At 39.6% G+C, this 22,328-nt stretch overlaps 1 protein-coding gene across 9 annotated transcripts in view; it reads left to right on the top strand.

Moving 5' to 3' along the window:
- fam13b (family with sequence similarity 13 member B) overlaps nucleotides 1-22,046 on the top strand; it is a 77,660-nt gene extending 55,614 nt beyond the window's left edge. For 2 of the 9 annotated variants that reach the window (XM_044204543.1, XM_044204544.1), the window contains exons 9-24: nucleotides 3,744-3,839; nucleotides 4,405-4,552; nucleotides 6,018-6,115; nucleotides 6,911-6,968; nucleotides 7,216-7,345; nucleotides 8,259-8,330; nucleotides 8,964-9,237; nucleotides 9,363-9,537; nucleotides 10,552-10,633; nucleotides 11,383-11,571; nucleotides 12,329-12,543; nucleotides 13,407-13,490; nucleotides 13,579-13,674; nucleotides 13,869-14,245; nucleotides 16,300-16,401; nucleotides 17,409-22,046. In XM_044204543.1, coding sequence (XP_044060478.1) covers nucleotides 3,744-3,839; nucleotides 4,405-4,552; nucleotides 6,018-6,115; nucleotides 6,911-6,968; nucleotides 7,216-7,345; nucleotides 8,259-8,330; nucleotides 8,964-9,237; nucleotides 9,363-9,537; nucleotides 10,552-10,633; nucleotides 11,383-11,571; nucleotides 12,329-12,543; nucleotides 13,407-13,490; nucleotides 13,579-13,674; nucleotides 13,869-14,245; nucleotides 16,300-16,401; nucleotides 17,409-17,532 — 2,320 coding nt within the window. In that variant the 3' untranslated portion in view covers nucleotides 17,533-22,046. The remainder of the gene's footprint in view (nucleotides 1-3,743; nucleotides 3,840-4,404; nucleotides 4,553-6,017; nucleotides 6,116-6,910; nucleotides 6,969-7,215; nucleotides 7,346-8,258; nucleotides 8,331-8,963; nucleotides 9,238-9,362; nucleotides 9,538-10,551; nucleotides 10,634-11,382; nucleotides 11,572-12,328; nucleotides 12,544-13,406; nucleotides 13,491-13,578; nucleotides 13,675-13,868; nucleotides 14,246-16,299; nucleotides 16,402-17,408) is intronic. The other 7 variants (XM_044204545.1, XM_044204546.1, XM_044204549.1 and 4 more) reach the window with 7 other exon arrangements.
- The last annotated feature ends 282 nt before the right edge of the window (nucleotides 22,047-22,328 follow it).

The raw sequence follows: 22,328 nt of genomic DNA on the forward strand, positions 1-22,328 counted from the left end.
TGTGTTTTGATTATGAAGCCAAACCAAAGCATTTTGCATGGCTCGGCGCCCCAAGGACATGAATTCAGCAATCACATGACTGTCAGACCTCTGCCTCTTCGCTGCACGACATGGAAACCGAATAAAATCCTTTTCTATTGTGCCCTACGTTAATGTGAGTTTACTGCCCTGTCGGCTTGAGGGCACAAACACAAGATGTCTCATGGCTCAGAAATAACACATGAAAACTGAAATTCAAAAATTTGGTTCTGCCAAAATCTGCATATTCAATTTGACCATTTGCATTTGTTGACAACATATTATCCGTGAATCTGTTGATTATATTCTTAATTATTAAATCGTGACGTCTACAAAATGTCAGAAAATAATGAAAAATGCTTCGCTGTTTCCTAAAGCTCAAGGTGACATGTTTTGTTCGACCAACACTCCAAAACCCAAAGATATTCAGTTTACTATCACACAAGCCAAAGAAAAGAGGCACAGCCTCACAATTTAGAAGCTGGGACTAGGGAGTGTTTTGCATTTTTGTTTAAAAAAATTGGATTAATATTAATATCGACTAACTGATTATTTGACCAATTGTTTTGAGCTCTAACATATTGGCACATCATTTCTCCTTCAGGATGACTTTCTTTATATTTTTCAAAATGCAAGAATAGCCTGTTCGGCTTACCTTTTGTATTTTTACAAAATAAGTCAAAGTTCATCTAGATGAACAAACAAAAAGCTGTGCAAGATGAACTTTAAAAAAGCAACCAAACATAAATAAATAAGCAGTTATATAAGCAGATGTATGGGTAGACTGATAGATACCACAGAAATGAAAAAGGAAACTAATTGTAGTCATTTTTAACTAGTAATATGGTGGATGAGGATTGGTTTCCTTTGGGCCATACAGTGTGAGACGCATACTGTGTGCTGTATAGCAAGGTCCTGTACCTTGATATTCAGTAACCTAATGAAGCACACGTCATGAAAAGATGAGAGCTTGTTGACCATAATATTTGAAAATTAAAGCTATCAATAACAAAGAATACTTATACCAACACACTAGAATACTAATCTTCCTAGCTAGTAGAGGAAAACGTGTCACTGGAGTTTCATTCACCAGAAGTTTCACTATCTTCTAGGTGTGGGAATGGGAATGAGAGCATTAACTTTTAGTCCATTAGATAGCTGCAAGTGCCTTGGTTGCCTAGACAGTCTTGTGTCTCTGAGTGTGATTAATGTCTTAATTTTCCCCTGGCTACCAGGATGTATTCAAAAAGCATCTCTGTCAGGAGGCACGTAAGGATTTAGACAAAATTTAGATGACAGCAGCAAAATCATATGATACTTCTCTTGACTGTGTGTGTGAATGAGAAAGACTGCAAGCACATCATCTTTTACTGCTTATGTTTTTGTTTGTGGACGTAACTGTGTTTGTGCGTGTGTGTGATGGATAGTTATTATTAGTAGAGCTTCCTACAGTAAGTGGTGCAGTTGCTGCTGCAGGCGAAGGTGAGCTTGCAGTCCAGGGAACTGGACCACAGTTGTGTGGGTCACGCTCACGCACACATTTATTGATCTCGGGCCCAACACCTTTTATGAGTTTTACCTTAAATGACCATAGATGTCAAGCCCAAACACAGTTATGTTCCAGCTCCAAGTCTACCACTTTAAATCATGTAACTTTGTTGGTGTAAATATCTTGTATACACCTAATACACACAGTATGATCTTGCTATTGACTGTATACTGTATAGTGGCATAGAGCAAATGTAATTAAAGAGTAGAGATGTTAAACAATAAGAGTTGGGGGAACATAGATAGAACTAGATAGAATGATGAAGCATGATCCATTAGGAGCAGCAGCTGGTGTGGAGGAGTGTGAAGAGAGCTGGGAGTTTTCCCAGTTAATGTCTTTTTCTACCAGGTCTTCAACCTCTACTGCTGGAGGAGAAACAAAGCTAACTAAAGGCTGCAAGAAGCCAGAGTAAATGAGGGAGAGATACATTATGATCACACGCACATGGTCAAGCAAGTTAAATAAAGTCTCAGTAGAGCCTGTGGATCAGCCGTCGCACGTCAGTGTAAAAGAGGTCAGAGTGTGACTGCTGTTGTTACCTTTTATAGGCTGTAATGTCCTCCTCTCTCCTCCCTGGCTCTAGTTTAAGCATTATTAATCCTTTCAGAAATGGACCAGGTTATTGACTTAATAAGGACTTGTTAAATAGCCCAGAATGGTAAAGAAACCATTTCAGCGATTCATGATTAACCTTTAGAAAATGTCTCTTACTGTATGTACCTCATTGCCTGATACATTCTTGTATTTGGCATGGAGGTAAACACATCAGTTTGTCATTTAAAGCTCCAGTCATTTGTCTGTTAATTGATTAGTAGAGGTCTGATGACAGGTAGGATTATGTGAGGAGGCCTACATGTTGTTCCAGAGATGAAGGTTTTAACCTGCGAATCATCATTACTGGGTACTGCCAAATCTTATTCTGAACACAAATATCTTAATTAAATGGGTGAACAATGCACTAAGCTTATTGGATTCAGTATAACTGAACAAAAGTGCACATCATTTAATCTCATGTAGAGACAATTCAATAATTGAACACAATGGAGAGGATTACACATTATTGAACCCTATTTGTAGAACAGAGGATAGGATACACAACAGTTATTTAAGTGTTAAAACATTACAGATCAGTTTTTGTTCTGATCACTAAGAGGAACTTGGATTGTTTGAAGGATTACAAAATATTTAAAATGATATAGTACATTTTTAGTTTTGGATTCTTGGTGGTGAATGTTACAATGCAGGTATTAAAAAAAAAAAAAGTAATGGCACAAAATATTGATTTTATAACATGCATTACTCCAGAAGGCAAGAGTTACTTGTCATGTTTAATTTATTATGGAGCAGCTATAATTAATCATTTTCCAGAACTGAATTCTCCATTTAGTATAAGCTAATGGCTAATTGCAATTAACGAGTTATATTTTTAGTCTGGTTATCAAAAAGGTTTCAGGCCTCATTTAGTTCGTATATGTCAGATACACCACAGGTTCATTATGGTCGTATCTGTTAGTAAATGAAACTTGGAAGTTTGACTGTTTTAAAACTACACTCCCTCATACATGCAGGGACCCATATTGAGTCCAAAACAAAAGTTGACTTTGGGGAATTTATGTGGATTTACCTGGATATGTTTATTGGCTGTGGTGGGATTTTGTTCTGCCATGGGGTCACAGAGAAAACATGGTCGCAGGCTCTTATGCAAAGTAGTTAATTAAACCCAGGAAAACTTTTGGCTTTGGTCCTGTGTAGATACAGTCACTGGTAAATTGAGCTGTTACAGTTTGCCCTCATTACAGTTAAACTAAACTCATTCCAGTGGAGAAAGCATGGGCTGCATAGTTACTCACAGTTTTAAACACGAACTGCAATTGAACAGTAACTAACTGCCTTGCCAAGTTCAAAACTGGTACAGCCTCAAAGAAAACTTGTGAAGCTCGGTGGGCGACCAACACTTTCAGGGTTTAATGTCCACTGGGGTCACCCTAATAAGCTAAATGCTGAATTTAAGGTGTCACTAAAACCTGATAGCAGCACAAAACTATACAACGCCAGAAATGATGTGAGGAAAATGCCCTTTTTTAGTCACACTTAATGTATTGTCACAGAACCCCCAAAAAATGCGAATACACATAGAAATCTTGATAAATTGCATCTGTATTTGTTGTTTGCCCAGGATAATTCACCGAACCATCAGAGCTGCAGTGGAGCACCACTTCTTTGAGCTGAAAACCTCCATTGACCAAGACCTCAGCAACTACGACAGCCAGGGGTGAGAGTGCATACACACACATTCACATTCACACACGTACAGTTCATACACAAACATGAAAAAACATATACACTTGGATCAAAGTATAATAACATACACACTGAAGTTCTGTATACCTTTCCCAAAAACCGTGCAGTTGCAAAAGCAAACTGTTCTGCTTTTTTCCTCCATGCACCTGCTAGTAGAAATATGCGTTACACAGATTCCTCAATGGTTGAAAGTGGCATCAGATTACTTTAAAGAAACGTATGTGTCATAGTGAACATCGTGTACAAAGGCACGAAACCAGTCAGATGGTGCAGTTTACCAGCAAACACGTTGACAGCTGGGATGTTAATTAGCAAACTGTACTTGTTGAGGGGAGCAGCTGGTCAGTCACCTCTAAGACAAAACAAGATGTCCAGGAGTTTTATTCTGCATACTAAAATAGGCAGCTATATGTTAGCATGCACTTCCACCATAAAGTGGCATTTCAGTGTTTTTAATGAATAATTCTATTAGTTTGGTTCAAAACTGTAAAATGTAGGAGGTTTCATTATTAATGTTTTTATTTTTGTTTTTCCAGGGTGTGTCCCAATGAGCCTGTAAACCAGGGTTGCTGTGGAGATGAGGAGCAACAGACTGACCCTGAGGACAGTCCCTGCGACACAGAAGGGGAGACCCCACTCACACAGACCGAGCAGCACATACAACAAAGCCAGAAAGACACGCAGGTCTGTGGGAGACACAGAAACACTCGCACAAATTAACTTCACACATATACATGCACATGCTCAAACACACATTATGAATGTTTTAGCTAGCATCTTACTAGACATCAAACACACACACACATCAGAGAAAGACTAAATGTTAACGTGAATGTAACAATGGCAAAAACACAATTGTCTCCCCTATGTACACTAAGTGGAGTTCCCTCAAAAATTCACAAACAATCCACAGACCCTGAACTGATGCTGTGTGGGCTGGCGGCATATTTCCCATAGCTAACCTCCTTCCTGTCTCAGTCTGTCGGTTCATTCCAAGGCTGAATGTTTGATATGAGCACAGTCCATCTTTGTTCTGCCCTTGATTGCTACAATAGCTTGAATTCAACTGGGGTAGCAAGCAGAGACAACAACAGACCTGTTTTACAAATATACTCACAGATTAATGAATGTACTGATAAATACAGGGAGTGTTTTGTTCTTATTAACTTGTAGTCATGAGGGAATGACATAAGGCTGAAATATACTTGAAAAGAAGTGCTGTTCAGTGTGAAAGTGGTGAAAAACTTCTTTCTGAGGTTCTTCCACTTTTTGTAACTTCCCGAAATCAACAATCACATCCACTTTTTACACCTACTGTATGCCAGGGGTACATAATATGTTTGTAAAGGGATGTAGCTTCAAGTAAACCACAAATTCTTGACTCCACATTCTTCACATTTTGGTGAAAAAAGTACGACCGAAATGGCACAGTGGTATCTTTCAGCTCAATAAGTTGAAAGGTACACGTTTTTCTCTTAATTTCTAAGATTTGCCATTAGGAAGAAGTGTTTATATGGACATATTTTTTTCAGCGAGAGTGACATACACTTTTAGTAAGCATTGTCACAGTGGAAATGTGCCTAACTACAAAACGCACACACCATTTACTCACTTTACATAACAGTTGTAAGACCAATGTGACATGTGCTTTATGTACAGTAGGTCATACACGATTATAATGAAACCTAGCTAGTTTTGGTAGAGACTTATAAAGGTTAGCAGTTGTGGTGGGAAAAGCCCTGTAAGAGAGATGAGACAGATAATCATAAGATTAACTCATAGTATGCATCTGTAAAAATAACATCATTGTTTCCTTAGTCATTTATAGATGTAGGCGTAATCTTTATGAGCAGTAATGTGTAGGGGGCCTTATTTGAATATTTATTTTATATATTTTATTTATTTGTGCTGGATTTCTACCATTTAAAGCACAAAAACCCTGTGTTCCCAATACTCAAAGGAAGTGAAACATCATGTGTGTAGTTTCTAAGAGCAGGGATTCACCTTTTTACATGAGATTCCTATTTGTTTCTATTCTTGCCCATTCATGTCTCTTGCTCTGCTCTAATAGTTTTGTTTAAAAGCTCTGATTTCCATTCATAAAAACATTAAAATTAATCTTAAATTCTTGCGTGTTGCTTTCTCCCAGGATTCGCTGGACTCTGGCGCCACCCTGGAGGAGAGCTTGGGAATGGACCTGGATGCAGAGGCTGTCAGAGATGCTGAAAACAACATCAACACTGCGAGGTGGGCTGGGTTGATTGTTAGTTTGCTTTCAAGCCTTTATTCAGTTCAGTGTCACCTTAATTTGGATGAGGTAGATAGATGTGTGTGATATATGTAGCCTAGTGAATCTCAGTGATGTGAAGAGAGGACTTCCTTCTTTCCCATTCATTTTATTTTAACACATGCAGGGATCTTGTCTTGCACTGATCACTTGACACCTCAGGTTTACAAATCACTTCAACATGCTGTCTCAGCCAGAGCTCATTTTTACCCTGCATCTGAAACAGACCTTTATTATCTTAGTCTCCCTCACATATAAACTTACACTGCGTGCTTGTGTAGTTTTACATCTCATACGTCAGACACTTTAAGTTAGTGTGTCTCTTCCTCAGCTGTTGTTCAGATCTGCCACAGATGCCAACACTGTCTCAGAAAGACTCCAAATAAGGTTGAAGGATTATGACTAAAATACTTGAGGATCTCCAAAGTATCATCATTAAATTGTTCTGGGAAGAGTTGGTTCAAAAACTTTGCTCAAAGCCAAAGATTCCCCAGGTCTGTGAGGTCACATGGCTTGCCCTTAACAGTAAGTGTTATCCTCAAAGACTGGTCAGCACATGAAAGAAAATACACTTTTCTAGATTTATTTACATAGCAATAAACAACAAATCAGTTCAAAAAGGTATGTCCCCTAAAAAGTACAATTTGGGAAAGTACACAGCTCAAGTTGAGTATGTGTGGAGTATTTTGTTCACTTTACTTTTAGTCGTAATTATTTTTTCAATTATATCTTGTGTTTCTTATCTTTGTCTTCAGGCAGGACAATGAACCCTGTGACACCATGGAGCAGGCTCAGACTGACACCATAAGCTGTGTAAGTAGCAATATGTGGGAGTGTATCAGTGTATGTCTCACTGTGTTGTGGCACTAAAACAGTTTCTGTGTTGTTTTTCCAAAGGAAACTTTAAAATTTAAGTGAATTACAAGCACAGAAGATTAATATTGGATCTGTTAAAAACATTTGGCAAAATAATTATATTTTTATTAGTTGTTTCCTTTTTCTTTCATTCTTTTTATCCCAGATTTGTTTCTTTAATCTCTCTCTCTCGCTCTTCCTCCAGGACTCTGTTTCATGCCGCTGTGATCAGAACGCCAACACCAGTCAGACCAACCGGAACCACCTGTCGCCATGCCAACCAAACTCTGGCCACAACCCCCACCTCCAGCTCTTTCCTGACAACCAATGGGAAGGTAGTTGCCCACTTGTCTCAGTTATCACAGCATGCTAAATATAAAATAAAATACATTTCAGATATTTTGAGATATACTGTTTTAATTACTTGAACAGTATAGGAAAATAAAAAGCTGCATAGTAAAGAGCCTTCTCATGGTTTTGTATGTCACCTAAACTCAAATTAAGGAAACACACTCAATCTAAGGAAAACTTTTTTCCCAACATTGTCCCAACATTTTTATATTCTCCCAGTTTTGTAAAATTCACTTATTCTGCCATATTTGTTTATAAAACTGTAGGTTAGAGTCCTTTGTAGAGTTGTTGTTGTTGAAATAGCTCTAAAAACCTCTTTTCTGTCAGAGCCTAGACACTTAATCGTGGTCAGTAATATATATATATATATATATATATATATATATATATATATATATATATATATATATATTCCAAAATTGACTTAAGGGCCATCAGAAAATTATTAAAAATTCATGTTTGTGTATTTTATGCATTTTTAAATGTTTCTCGAATATCTCTATGAATTAATCAAATTAGTTACAAGAAAACATTGTGAGCTGTCTTTCTCCTTCATTTCCCCATAATCCTGTCAAATATCTAGTATGACTGCGGGGGGGAAAAAAAACTTGTTCAGAATCATTTTGTTGTAATTAAATTCAATTTTATTTATATAGCGCCAATTCATAACAGAAGTTATCTCATTGCACTTTTCCTATAGAGCAGGTCTAGACCATATTCTTTATAATATTAATTACCAACCAATATTAATTAAACCCAACACGCACGTAAACTGAATGAATGTTGGTGAGTGAAGTTATGAATGATGAATGACCTCAATGCTCCTCTTCTCTGCTATCTCTCTCCCTGTCCCTCCTCCTCTTCTTCCTCCCTCTCGTCCTCCTTCCATCCAAACAGCGTCACCCCCCTCCCATCTCCACTTCCCTCCCATAGACTTCTCATGTATGCACCTGCAAAAAGATGGCCATGGTAAGTAGTTTCATATCTGCCCACACATCCACCAGTCTACCTATCCTTCCTTTCATCCTTTGTCATTGATTTTTTTATGGTGGTTGCTTGCTGGTTTGAACACAGTATGGGAAACCTTATTAATATATATATACACATTTTAAAATTAGCTTGAGTAATACTGATCATGAATAAATCCCTGCATGTGAAGCTCTTCCTTCCATCAGATTTGATAACACAGCTGGTGGCAGAGTGGGACACCTTTCCTCTCTAAACACATTTTTCCCCCTGACTCCGCCTCTCTGTTTCTCACCCGTCTCATTATCTTTCCGACCCCTCGTTCACCCTCTCCTTCCCCTTTTTTCCCCCCCTCGACTCAGCTCGTTAGCATAGCGCTGACAGTCAAGACACCGTTAATCAGGCAAAGAGTGAGTCAGCAGGGTACCGAAGAAGAAAATTAATTTGTTGTCGAATGTATCAGCTCAACAGGCCCCTCCCAGGCAGCTTTTGTGTGCATCTTATTGATATGTACAGTACTTACTTCACATGAAATACAGCCAGGGATTAAATTTGAATTTTCTCATCCTCCTTTCCTAACCTCGATTAACTTGCTCTGACTTCATCTTCTCTTTGTTTCTTTCCTCCTCTCTCCAGACCCCGTCCCAGCTTTCAAATCCTGGCAGGACGACAGCGAGAGTGGAGAGGCACAGCTCTCCCCACTGGCCGGTCGTATGGTTCCTCTCCCCCTGCTGCCCCTGGAGGAGGACGGCGAGGAGGACGAGGGGGGGGGAGGGCAGGACGCCTCCCCCTCCTCTTCCCACTCCCACCCTCACCTCCTGGCACGACGCTTCCTTGACTTCGGAGCGCACGGTGCTCAGCGCTTCCTCCAGCAGGACCTGGACGCCACCTCGCCCACCAAAGCACAGAGGTATGATGGGGCACGGACATCCAGCATTGCTACTAGATTCTGTTTTAGGATTTAAATTAATTTAATTAATTGCCTACTGTCGTTTTTTTTTGTGTGTGTTGGATTATTTTGGTATTTTGTTGCAGTTCACTCATACCTGTGTATCCTGCCATCCCCAGGCCGCGCAGAGCATCGTTTGGCTCCAAAGAGGCGATGAGAAGTGGAGATTCAGTGACCCACCAGCTCACAAAAAAGCTTCAGCACCTGAAGAAGAAAATTAAACAGTTTGAAGAGCAGTTTGAGAAGGAGAGGAACTACAAGGTAAAAAAAATAGAAATATAAAGAGACTGTAGAATTTGTTATACTGATTAGTCATTTTAATGCTTAATAATATGAACCAACTATTTTTTTTTAAGTACCTCAAAAGCAAAATGGTTAAAAAAACGTAAATCATTGACTGATTGTAGGTACATTTGTGTGTCAACATGTATGATTTAAATAATGACAAATAATAATGCTAATAAATCCACTGACTGTGAAACAACACTGTTAATCACTTTTACTCACTTTATTCAGGACATTTTGGTCCTTAGACCTTCATCCTCCGGCTCCCCCTTTTAACTTGCTCTTACTCCTCTCTTCATATATTCATTTTACCTGATGAAGGTCAGAAGACTTAAACATTATGAATAAAGTTAGTACAAGTGATCGACAGTGTGCAGGGCTTTTTGGTTCTTTCCCAGTTTATGATCTGACACACTTCATTCTTTAACACTGTGCAAGTGCAAGAACTATTTAGTAATAATGAAAAGGCCAAAATATAAATTACATTTGTGTATTATAAATAGTGCAGAGGACTGTAGCCCATAAGTGACCACAGCTAGCTGATTGAAAAATAGAAATTTATGAGGTTGTTTCATTAATTCATTACATCAATTGAGTCTGATGAGGTATTGTAAGCTACCCGCTGGGCTATTGTTCAGGTTTGGTGCGGTTTGGTCCAAAATTAGTCAGTTTGCTTTATTCTGAAATTACTGACACACTTTAACAGCTTTAATACATTATTGTAATGCTTTTACACAGAAACAAATAGCCTCTGAAATTGGAAGTAGCTGTTAATCTGAGTTTTGCTGCAATACTTTATGGCCAAGCATGCCAAGTGCTGAGTGGGGTCACAAATCATGATAACTTAATGTTTTGCATTTTTTAAGACTTTGTGTAAGTCTCTGTATGTCATCATCAAACATCAGCTAAGTGCTTAAATTGGTGTTGTAAATTCTGCGGTATTGTCATGAAACACCAACTCTTTCTCTGTCCTTTCTCTTTTCCCTGCAGCCCTCTCATGGAGACAAGGCAGCTAACCCCAAAGTCCTCAAATGGATGACCGACCTCACCAAGATCCGCAGGCAGATTAAAGGTAGAACCACTTGCTCTTTTTCCTGTGAATGTGCATTTGTGTGTATGTGTTGGGGTTAGTGTGTCTGTGTGCCATCCGGTTCCATGCTGGACAGCTTGACCCTCCCCACTCTGAACCTTTGACCTTTGTAACAACATTGCATGTATGCTGGTCTAACACACACACACACGCAGACATGCACATGCCAGGGGTTGACATGGCTCTTACATGCGTGGCTCCCACCCTCCCGTGTGCTGGTGCGTCCTTGTGAACCCACATTCATTACCTCTGCGGTAAATTCGGTACGGTGAAACGGTGGATAAGACTTGTACATAAACAAATTGCAGAATATTTGTAAATATGAAGGCATCTTGATAAAGAAATAATGTACAAAATAATCTACTTTTTGAATTAAAATTTGAAGCTTTTGAGGTTGTTTGTTGATAAACTGGTGATCCTTGCCAGTAAGTGAGCCCAAACTCAGGTATTAGAATGTAAAATTTGACGTATGATGTCTAGAAAAAGTTTTCTACACTTTAACGGGTCTCTTCCCCTGTGCATCGTTTCACCACTCTGAACAAACCCCATGACACTCGTCCACCTTCTCTATGTGAGGTGACGGCTCTCCTCGGAGAACGCAGTGGCCGAAACATTTCTCTCTGTTTCAAATCAAAATTGAAAACAACAATAACGCGAGCACCCGCTCTCCACTTTCCTCCCTCCTCCTCCTATCGGCCAACGATTGATTGATTGACTGATCGGCCAACCAGGACGCCAGCACCACCTTTTACCCAGAAGCACGCTGAGGCACCAGGCTTTGCTGCATTCATACAGACGCCACCATGCTCCCTCCTTCCCTTCCCCCTCCTCCTCCTCCTCTATCTGCTCACCTCCCCATCACACACTCACCCCCCCACTCCACCCCTACTCAGGCCTGAGTTCTAGACCGTATCACCTCAGTAAGTACCAACCCCTCAGTAAGTAGACAATACATTCACTACTGACAGTCACAATGAGGTGGCATTGTGTGAGCATCTTGCTTCTTTGTTTTGGGTGTATTTCTTGTTGAAACCGTATGTTGGGACGGGATATTTAACTCTCTTTCTCTCTCAAAAGTGGGAATTAATGCGAGAAAAAGACCAGCAGGTTTTTTTGTGTGTGTTAAATTTGTTTTTTTAAAATGAGGGTGTAATCACATAGGGGAGAGTGCTGTGGGCACAAAAAAGATTATTGTGTTATTAATCTTTAAATAATACCTGAAAATTTTATATAGTATACAAGGAAACAGTGCAGAGTAAGGTGACGCTTTATCTAGAGATGCTGCTATATCCAGCAGGCATCAGTATGTCTCGGTCTGTAACCATTTTCTTATTTTTTTTTACTGTCAGACACTGTTAAACTGTTGGGGAAAAGGTTTTTGCTTGCTATGTTTGGGTTTTGACTGGGTACTTTTTTATGTTTTTCTTTGGGGTGTGTGTCGCATGTGTAAGCATGTTTGTCTTTCTCCTCATATTTTGACTGGCTGACTAAAACCACCGCAGCTGTCTGTCAGACTCCTGCATTTCTGATCATCCAGTGAAAGATGTTTTGTGTGTCTGAAGATGTTCTCTCTTCCTGCAACTACTATTCCTGTCCTGGTTCCTTCTTTCGTACTTTACCCTCTCTATCCCCTCCCCTTTAACTCTTTTTCTCATCACTGTATTCCTTCTTCCCCAGATGCCAAACACCGTGCAGAGAGCGAGCTCGGCCCCCAGACTCGTCCTCGGAGCAACACCTTGCCCAAGAGCTTTGGCTCCACGCTGGACCAAGGAGCTTATGACACAGCAGGGGAGGTCAAGGATCAGCATCCCACCAGGGAGGAAACACTGGAGCTGATCCAGCGCAGGGTCAAAGGGAAGAGGCAGGAGGATGGCTGGCCTGATGACATCAAGGTTAGCAGCAGATATGTTTATTAGGAACAGGACTCATGTCAAAGGCTCTGCTCACCCACACAGGTGTTTACAGTTACTCTTGTTGATTTGACCTCTGTTCAGGATGAAGGTGGGTGGAGCTATTTTGTCATTACATGATGTCACTAAACTCCATATACTAAGAGGAGACATTAAGTTGTTCAGATCAATAAGGGAAAATACCTGTGTAGGTGTGAAGGGACACAGGATTCATTGAAGAATTTAATGTTTTGGGGGGGGGGGTTGCCCTCAACCGTGGACAGCAGTTTAGAGAGTAGAAAGATAGATGGGTGGATGTTTTTTGGAAAAGCAAGTGATCGATTTTGCATTCAGTAAGAAAAAAATAATTTGTCATGTATCCTTTTGGGGTAATTGGGTTATGGAAACAAACCTCCATTTAATACAAAAATGGAATAGTCATTACAATAAACGCAAATACACATCTTATAGGCATACAAATGGGATATATATATATATAATATATTTTTATATATATATATATATATATATATATATATATATATATATAGCCATATATGAGGGAGCCACTATACAGCAGAATTTAAGAGAAGAGTATTTTTCTTGTACTACAACAAAATGCTTTGTTAGACTGAGCATAAAATGTGTAGACATTAATAATTACTGTTTTTAGCAGTTTGACTTGGTTGTATTGCATAAGATGTCACATTGTCAGTTCTCAGCTCATTGATACACACACAGGGGCTGTGGCAGGTCACAGCTGTGCAACTTTACATTAGTACATCACAATAAAAAGTGGAACAGTTTGGCCAGAATGTGTTTAGTTAAAGGCTGTATCACTATTACATGATGAGTTGTCTCTGTAGAAGATGACTAAGGAGCAATTGTCCTGTGAGAAGACGGTCCTTCAGAAGAACCTTCTGCACTATGAGGGCCTGCATGGTCGACCAGTAAGTTACAGATATCAGCTTTTTTCCTATCAAGCTGTGTTAGAACACCCATTTCAAACTTTTTCTAACCAGTGTTTCTCTTTTTCAGGTGACCAGAGAGGAGCGTCTGGTGGTGAAGCCTCTCTACGATCGCTACAGATTGGTCAAACAGATGCTCACCAGAGTCAGCATCACACCTGTCACAGTACGTACACAAACACATCATTACAATATTATAAATCAAGATACACAAACATCACAATCAGTGTCTCTTGTTATAGCATACTGTTTGTGTGTGCCTGTTTATTAGATACATCTAGCTAAAAGTAATTCAGTATAATAGAACAGCCCTGTAATAAATCCTACTTCTCCTTCATTAACCTCCCCTCTCTCCCCCAGGTGTCCCCTTCCAGTAAGAGGCGAAGTCAGACCCTCCAGCCAATCATTGAGGGTGAAACCGCCCATTTCTGGGAGGAGATCAAAGAGGAGGAGGAGGACGAGCAGAAAGAAGGAGAAGAAGAAGAAGAGAGGGAAGGGGAGAGGGATGAGGAAGAAGAGGAGGAGGAGGAAGAGGAGGAGGGAGAGAGCAGCGGTGGGGAGATGCAGAGCTCTGAGGTCATCATGGCCGTCGACCTTGTGACCCAGACTGACGGACCAGTGAGGAGCCAGAACCAACCTGACAGAATGAGCGAGTGTCCAATGAGAGACGAGCTGGAGGAGGGGTCGGGGAAGCTGGCGATGGACCTGCGGCTGTCCAGCTCTAACGCCTCGTCTATGTAAGAGCACACAGAGTTAATGTACATCCTCTTACACTTCCTGTAAAAAGAACACCTGTGTCACATATACAAGTTTACATTCCTGTAGTTTTCCACCTGCGTCTAATTCCCATAATTGTGGCTTTTTGACTATTGGTCAACTTTGCAGCTAAGCTAAAGCTTTTCTCCATTCTTTGTCTTTCCTCTTCCATTTGACTAAGTTCCTCATCTGCGTACTCTGGTTCGAACAATTATGGCCGGTCGATATGACTCCCGATCATCTTCATTAACAGTCCACAAAATGTCCGGCCATTACACTTTTTGAATTTCTTCAAGACAATAACGTAAACGTTCCCTTGTAGAAAAGGTTTTAGTCGTAGTCATCTGGACACTGTTTTCAGAATCAAGACGTTTCGGCTCCCGGCTCTCAGTTTTGGGAGCCGAAACGTCTTGATTCTGAAAACAGTGTCCAGATGACTACGACTGAAACCTTTTCTACGATAGAACACTCCTGGACGAATGAGGGACTACACCGTCATAAACGTTCTCTGTTAAGCACAAGCTAAATTGACACCGTCCCACAGCCTCACACATGTCAGACAAACTGACATGAAGACGTTCGGGCAGCTTGTTTGGTTGGCGGGCATTGCCCCTGAAGTAGCTCCCTACACAGTTAGCTCTAATAGTTAATCCAGGGGGCTACTTTCTGTGTTTGCTTTCGTTTGGACTAAGAGACAAGCATTTGGAATGATTTATGTAAAATCTAAGTTTAGCAGGATCATGCTTTTTGCCACAGCAATGTTTCAATAAATCTCAGAGGAATAAACTGATGGCGAATGCAAACTTAGCATGACCCATAGTGAGAATGGCCACAACTATGAGAATAAGGCTCAGGTTGAAACATAGTGGAATCTTCCTTGAAAATATACGCCACCATTAAGCAAATGGGCAATTTTGACATTTGCTGCATCTCTTTAAAATTTTTCATTGATTAAAGACTGCTGGTGTGGTGGTTAAGATGCTTACCATATAACGGCAGTGTCCTGCTTTGATTCCAGCTGACCTTTGTTGCATGTCATAACCCTCGCACTCTCCCTGTCTCCCCCTTTCCTGTCTGTCTCCACTCTATCAATTATCCTTTAAAAGGCTAAAATGCAAAAAAACTAAACTAAAGACATGGATATGGTCAAGTTTGATAAAAACTGATGTTTTAAAGATTGTCTGACTGAAACGTCCATTTATTCCTGTAAGTGTCAGGCGATTGACAGTAAGCAGAGCAGACATAATGCATACATATAAGGTTTTGTGTTTACAATGATGGATTATCCAGCTCGGGCAATTTTGTAGAAATAGTTTTTTGAACTGTATTAATTAATATCAGCTCTGATTAGCGCCGGTGTTGCTGACTGTGCAGACATCAGCAGGAATATAATGTGAGACAAAAAGAAAACAGGTTTTATCTGCTGAGTCTGTAATCTGGTTAACATGTCGCCGAGTTTATAGTACACACACGTTGGTTTCACTATCCCCGTGGGGGACAGTCAGTAACATAATGCTTTCCCTGGCCCCTTACCATCACAACTAAGTGCCTGACCTTAACCCAATTGTAACCTGAACCCTAAAACCAAGTCTTAACCCTCAAAAAGCAGTTTCTACCCATGGGAACCTCAATTCTTGTCACCACCTGGATATAAGAACATGAAACACACACCTCTAACCTTCTTTATCAGCTCAGGTTTGTACATCCAGGTCTCTTACCTGGACATGACCCTGACAGCTGATCCCTCACGCCACCACAGTTCACTTCCTGGTCAACGACCTCACTTCCCGACCTCCTTTTCTGTCTGGACTCAATTCTTAATTTATGGGTTGAGATCCAAATGAATGCTGTTGAAAAAACAAAACATATTTTAAGTATTTTGTGCTGATTACGTAAGTGCTTCAGCCAGTTTGGAGTTGAGAGAACGAATGTGATTTAAATGCACCTCAGGTCTGCGAGGCACAAGCCTCCATTGTAGTTACAGTAGCATGGCAGCCTGTGTAACTGCGTTCTCGTGTATTCCATCATCCTCCAGGCCAGAGCTGCTGGAACAACTGTGGAAGGCCAGAGCAGAGAAGAAGAAACTGAGGAAGACCATCCGAGCGTTTGAGGAGGATTTTTATCAGCATAATGGAAGGTAGGTGTAAAGACACGGTCGCTCACATGCACACACAAACTCCAGACTGTCAGCATAATGAATTCAGTGCTATTTGAATACACATGCAGATACATCTCAAATAACCTGTTCTGTTTACATGTCTTAACTGTTCTTTTTCCAAGAAAGTTTACTGAAATCCAGTATTTCTAGCCAGGAAGGCCAGTAAATTCATTTACAGACACACTTCAGTCAGTACAGTAAACTGACTATCTAGTATTTCTATAGGCAGTTATCCAGTCTGATATACGAGTTGGTAATTGCACGAAACAACGATTTTATTTAAATCAGTGTTCTATTGAAATACATGCCGCAATTTTAGCTTTTAATGTAACTGGTGTAAACATTTGGCCTATATTTTTAGTTAAATTCCTTGCTGATTCAAAAGTCAAGATTAGAAAAACACAGCCTATATGTCTTTGGAGATAATCACTGACAGATAACGTGATGCCTGAAATTCCTGCTATAACGTAGGACGTAAAAAAAAAAAACGTGATCTGGCAGGACGAGCGAGAGACAGATGTCTGGTATCAGGAATGTCGAATACTATGATCGAAAGCATCACGGAGCATGTCATAGAACCAGGCGAGACGAAGCTGAAATAATTCTGACATGCATGTCCTTCTGTCAGGGCTTTGCGAGGCATCCTAGTTGCAGAGTCAGCTGTTTTTAATATGAGACACTATACAGGATAAATGACCCAATGCCCATTTTAGCTTCCAATACCTCATATTTGAGTTTGGGCCATTATTTTGCTATCATGTAGTCTGACCCCAGCATAATACTGTCTGGAGAGCTGATAAATGTCTTTATTTTAGTAAAACAGCCCCCACAGAGACCATATTATGTTCAGTTTGCTCAAAGACAATTTATCAGTAGCTACTGGGGGGTAGGGAAAGTGAGCGTAAGTCATTTAGAAGACAAAGCAGGGACTTCTTCAGTACATGACAGTAAAAAATAAAAACATACGTCTCCCTCCTCTGCTGTAGAAATGTTCAGAAGGAGGACCGAGTGCCAAAGCTGGAGGAGTACAGGGAGTACAAGAGGATCAAGGCCAAACTCCGCCTCCTGGAGGTTCTCATCAGCAAACAGGATTCCTCCAAATCCATCTAGACCCGCCCTCCTCAGATATCCGCTATCACCGCACACATCGGCTCTCATCACTGCTGCAAGGACCCGCCCAGGATGCCTGTCAGACATCATCCCACCTGGGAAGGTTTAACAAGACACTCCAGCCAACAACAGTAACCACATCACATGACTTCCCAGGAAGTCTAGACTCTCAGTCAGACTTCATGACCACCACTTGGTGTGCTGCATTTATGTCACGGAGGGAAACTAAATTAGAGTGACTTGCTGGTTCAGAGTTACAGTAACATTTTGGCGCATTCATGAGGTTAAAGTCAATATGTCATGATGTAAATAGTGTAGTTACAGACCTTCACCAGTGCAGGAACATTTCCAGTAACCTTTTTGAGAGACTTAACCTGCATTTTAACTACAGCAACCAAAGTAAAGTTTTGGTTCTTGGATCTGAGTTTGTGTGGTAGTACTTTCCAAAGCCATAGAAACTATTATAACTAGCACTGACTGGTCATACACAACCCTCAAGGCTGCAGCTCTGTGCCCGGCTTTTATTCAGACTGCAAATAAACACTGGTTGTTTGTAGTATCAGTATTAGTTAGGATTTGGGATGGGACCAGTAAAAAAAAAAAAAAAAAAATCATAATTAAAAAGAGTAGTAAATTAAAATAGCAACATGATCATTGTGTTGCCTCATGGCATACAAGAAATTACATCTCAAATGGTTTTTAATACTTAAAATCGGTCTAATTTGCCAAATCTTTGCAAGTCTCGTGGCGAAAAAGTAAAGACGAATGTGCTAAAAGAACTTTTAGCTGCTTTTTTTGTTGTTGTTGTTCTGACAGTTCGATCCAGGGACTGTTTTGCTGAAAATCCCCATTAATGAGTGATATGCATTGAAAATCTTTGCGCAAATTTTAAGCATTTTGATCACAAAAATCACTTAAATCATTACATTTGTTTGATAAATACATTATCTACAGATATTTTCTTTGTTGTTGATTTCAGAATTCAGTAATGTGGACATTACAGTCTGAGATTAATTAACCACTTTAAAAGGTGATGCAAGACGTGCATTTTTACTGCTATTTTCCCATGACATGAATGCAGCATCACCACCCGTTAAACTTAAAAATCACTCCTGTCAGCCACAACCGATCTCTGCTGCCTCGTCTGACTGCGTATCATTTAAAAAACATGGAGAAAAAGGAATCCTCATCACTGTTTGTGTCCTCATCATCCCACTAACGTGACTCAGACTTTGCACTTGTCTTCTCGTGTCTCATTTCCTCGTCTTCTGAGAAAAACAAACTTTCTGACTTTTTGATTTCAGGAAGGAACTTTTGTTGATCTTTGTTCTTCGTGTTGGTTTTTTCCTTCATGCCGAGGGATCTTATCGGACAGCTCGAGGACTGGCATTTTAGACACTCTCCACTCGTTCTTTCTTTGGGACGTCGCACTGTGTGAAAAGTCCCTCTATCGCCTTGCTTCAAGGAGTCAAGATTTCTTAAAGCGGCCTCCTCGGCGCGAGGCGATTGGTTATTTTATTCTGTCTGTAAAACTCCATTGAACATCCTGGATGTTTCACCTTCTGACTGATTTTTTTAAAATGTATTCAAAAATTTAAAAACAAGTTTGTGTGTATTGTTAAAAAAGAAAAAGTATATACACGTGTTTGTGAGACACTGCTGTTCACGTTTTTCTTGAATGAAAAATGATATTTGTTGTATTCCAAGGGAAAATGAAAAAAAAAAAATTGTATTAACTCCCATTGTGACCTTGGAGCTGTTGTGAAAGACTGATTCTGATTTTCTTTTAATTCTGTTCTTAAGCATTTTTTTATTTTGGCAATATTTGTCAGATGTACACTAGGTTGGCATTCAGTGGTGTTAGTTGTATTTCTCCTTCGCAAAATAACTCTGAACTTAGTTTCCCATGTGCCTCTTGCAGAAAAACGCTGCTTTTAAAAAAACTTAAAAAAAATAATAAATAAATCGCCGTAAGCTCAGACGTCAGTTTTGACGCCATGTGTCGTGATTTTGATATTTCTGACAGCCCTTAAAGGCAGCATTAGACTGAAGATGCTCGTAGGAAAACAGTCCTGCTCAGATTAGGAGATTTTATGATGTAGATGGTTGTTGCAGAAATCATCTGCAAAATTCTGCACTAGATGTCTGTCGGCTTTTTTTCTTTGTTCTTCACTTGTTCAGTTTGCTGCATGGAGGTGTGGCAGGTTCTGAGGGATTATAGGTGATATAAGCGGAGGAGAGGAGCCAGTATCTGTCTGCGTGTTAGCTACAGGCAGTGGTAGTCTGAACGAGTTTGATACCAGCACAGTTAGTTTCCTTAATGTCAGCGGCGACACAGTCAGCAGTTGCTGTGCGACTGAACAACTGATTTATCTCTGGTGGTCCTTGGTTGCAGTTTAATTGTAGCTTTATTGATGAGGTGCCAACTCCGTCTGTGGTTAACTGCTATTTTTACCCAACTGGTGAGTCAGTGCCGAGGGTCGGATTAGTATGTAGCATGATTTACAGCCAACACAAAAACAATCCTCGGCTGTGTTTCTCTTTGTTTGCCTCTGCAGTCCCAGTGAAGTTTCATTTCCTGCTGGCAGGTAAAATGGGGGCAGATGAGGAGAGAGTTGATGCATGCCAACAAGCTTGTCCTCTTCATTTTTCGTAGAGGCCACGTTGTCTTGTATCAGACAGGAGTCAACATGTCACAGTGTGATTTGAAATGTGGGACGAAGAAACCGGCTTTTTTGGCAGGTGAAGTTCTATTATCAGAACCTCTTTGGCTCGTAAAGCGGCTCGTTACTTGTGAGACATTTAAGGCAGATAAGACAAAGTAGTACTTTTTGTCGCTGAACAGATGTAAAATTTACCTGCCAGAATCAAAGTTGACTGCAGTTTTTTGTCTGTCAGTGGACGGCAGATGTGATGGTTTGGAATCTAAGTTTTGAATGAGTGATGTGTGTTTGTCAGGACAGTAAAGCTTGGAGGTTTGATGTAAAAAGATGTTATTTGCACAGCATTCACAGAATGCAGCCCTTTTGTGTTTTTTCATTTGTATTTCTAAAAATGAAGCACTACTTCTATACAAATATAAATATATACTGTACATTAAAAAAAAGTTTAAAAAAAACCTGAAGGAATGAATGTCAGAAATGTTTAAATTATTATTTGGCCCCCTTTGGTTCATTATATTTGTGATGCCCTAAGAATGTGTGGTTTTTTTTTATTATTATAAATATTGCTATTACTATCATAACCATTATTTTGTGTGATAATGACAATAATAATAATAATAATCATCCTTTTTACTTAAACTGTAAAACCAGCTGTAGAAGTTAGTCTGGTACTGTGTGGCTAATAGAACAATGAACCTGCTCTGATTTCTTTTGTCGCGCTGTGTAATATAAGCTAATATAGAAGCAGTACTGTAGTGCGCTTGCATGGCAAAAAAAAAAACATAATAGTAATGAATAACATGATGTATTATTTCTATTATTTGTGCCATGAAGAAGCAGCAATAACAAAAAGTTTGCGTGAAGGTTTTACAGTATCAGGTCATCTGTAGTGATGGGTGAGATCGACTTGTGTGTGAATATTTGAGGTACAAAATTTGTTTAGTGTTTTTCAGTCTAGTCTAATTGTTTTCAGCCTGACACACACATTGTCTCTCACACACTCTGCTTAGACGGTGTGTTTTTACCACTGTTGTCAGCATAATGTTCATGTTGGCGCTGCTGAAAAACCAAAATAAGAATAAAATTAAAACGATTAAAAGATTAACAGGGATTGAAATGACAGATGTGTCATCTGAAAACATTCCAGTTTTTTATCATCATTCAAAAAGTGGAAACAATCCATCGTCAATGTCTGAAGGGCTTTTCTTTGAGAGTTTCTTAAAAAAAATCTACTTTGATTTTCATTGTGCCTGCAACAGAGTGGTAAAATTCACACGTGGTTCATACGTTGTAAACTGTAAACGTATTCTGTCTCTGTCAGTGTGCAGTATGTTTCATCCCACACTCGCCCATCCAACATGCATGGCTGTTTCACACACCTGGAATTCACAGCAGAAGTCTCTGTCAAAGATGTCTCGCAGGCCACCGCTCCTCCTGGAAATGTTGAAGAAATTATCAGTTTTTTGGTCACAACGGCGACAGACAAGACAAAATATACATTTTACAAGTCTGTAAAGGGATTTTTGAGCAAAATTTAAAGGACAAATGCTCGTGTTGCTTACAGGTGTGATCAAGAAAGTTAGAAATCAGATACTTTGTGACATCTCTGATACTGAATTTTGCTAGAAATTCCTTTGACCAGAGGTTTATTTGCTTCCTCCAGGTCGTCTACACACGTGATACTGTGTTTTATCACATCAATATACTGTATGTACGTATGTATCTATAAATGTTTTCTTACTTTGTGAATGCTTTTTTTCTGTTGTTTCTTCATTAACAAAATGGATGAGAAAATACAATCAGTAACAAACATTTACACATGAAAATAAAATTTACAAGCTTGCCACATCAGTTCTCTTGCTTCTTGAGTCAAATTAACTAAAGTAAACTGTTAACACACTGTATAAATAAAAAAGGTTAAATAGATGTATATTTTAAAAATAAAACTAATGAGATCCAAATTAAATCAACTAATGAGAGCATTCATTTTTACACGAGATTATGGCCAAATATGTTTAAAAAGTGAGAAAAACGTTTGTATGATAAAATTGGTATAACGTAATAAATGTGATTTACTTAGCAAGCAAACTGATAACATAGGACAGTTTTTTCTGTGTTGTTGAATGACACCAA

Source organism: Siniperca chuatsi, linkage group LG8 (genome assembly GCF_020085105.1).
Source record: "Siniperca chuatsi isolate FFG_IHB_CAS linkage group LG8, ASM2008510v1, whole genome shotgun sequence".
Classification (NCBI taxonomy): Eukaryota; Metazoa; Chordata; class Actinopteri; order Centrarchiformes; family Sinipercidae; genus Siniperca; species Siniperca chuatsi.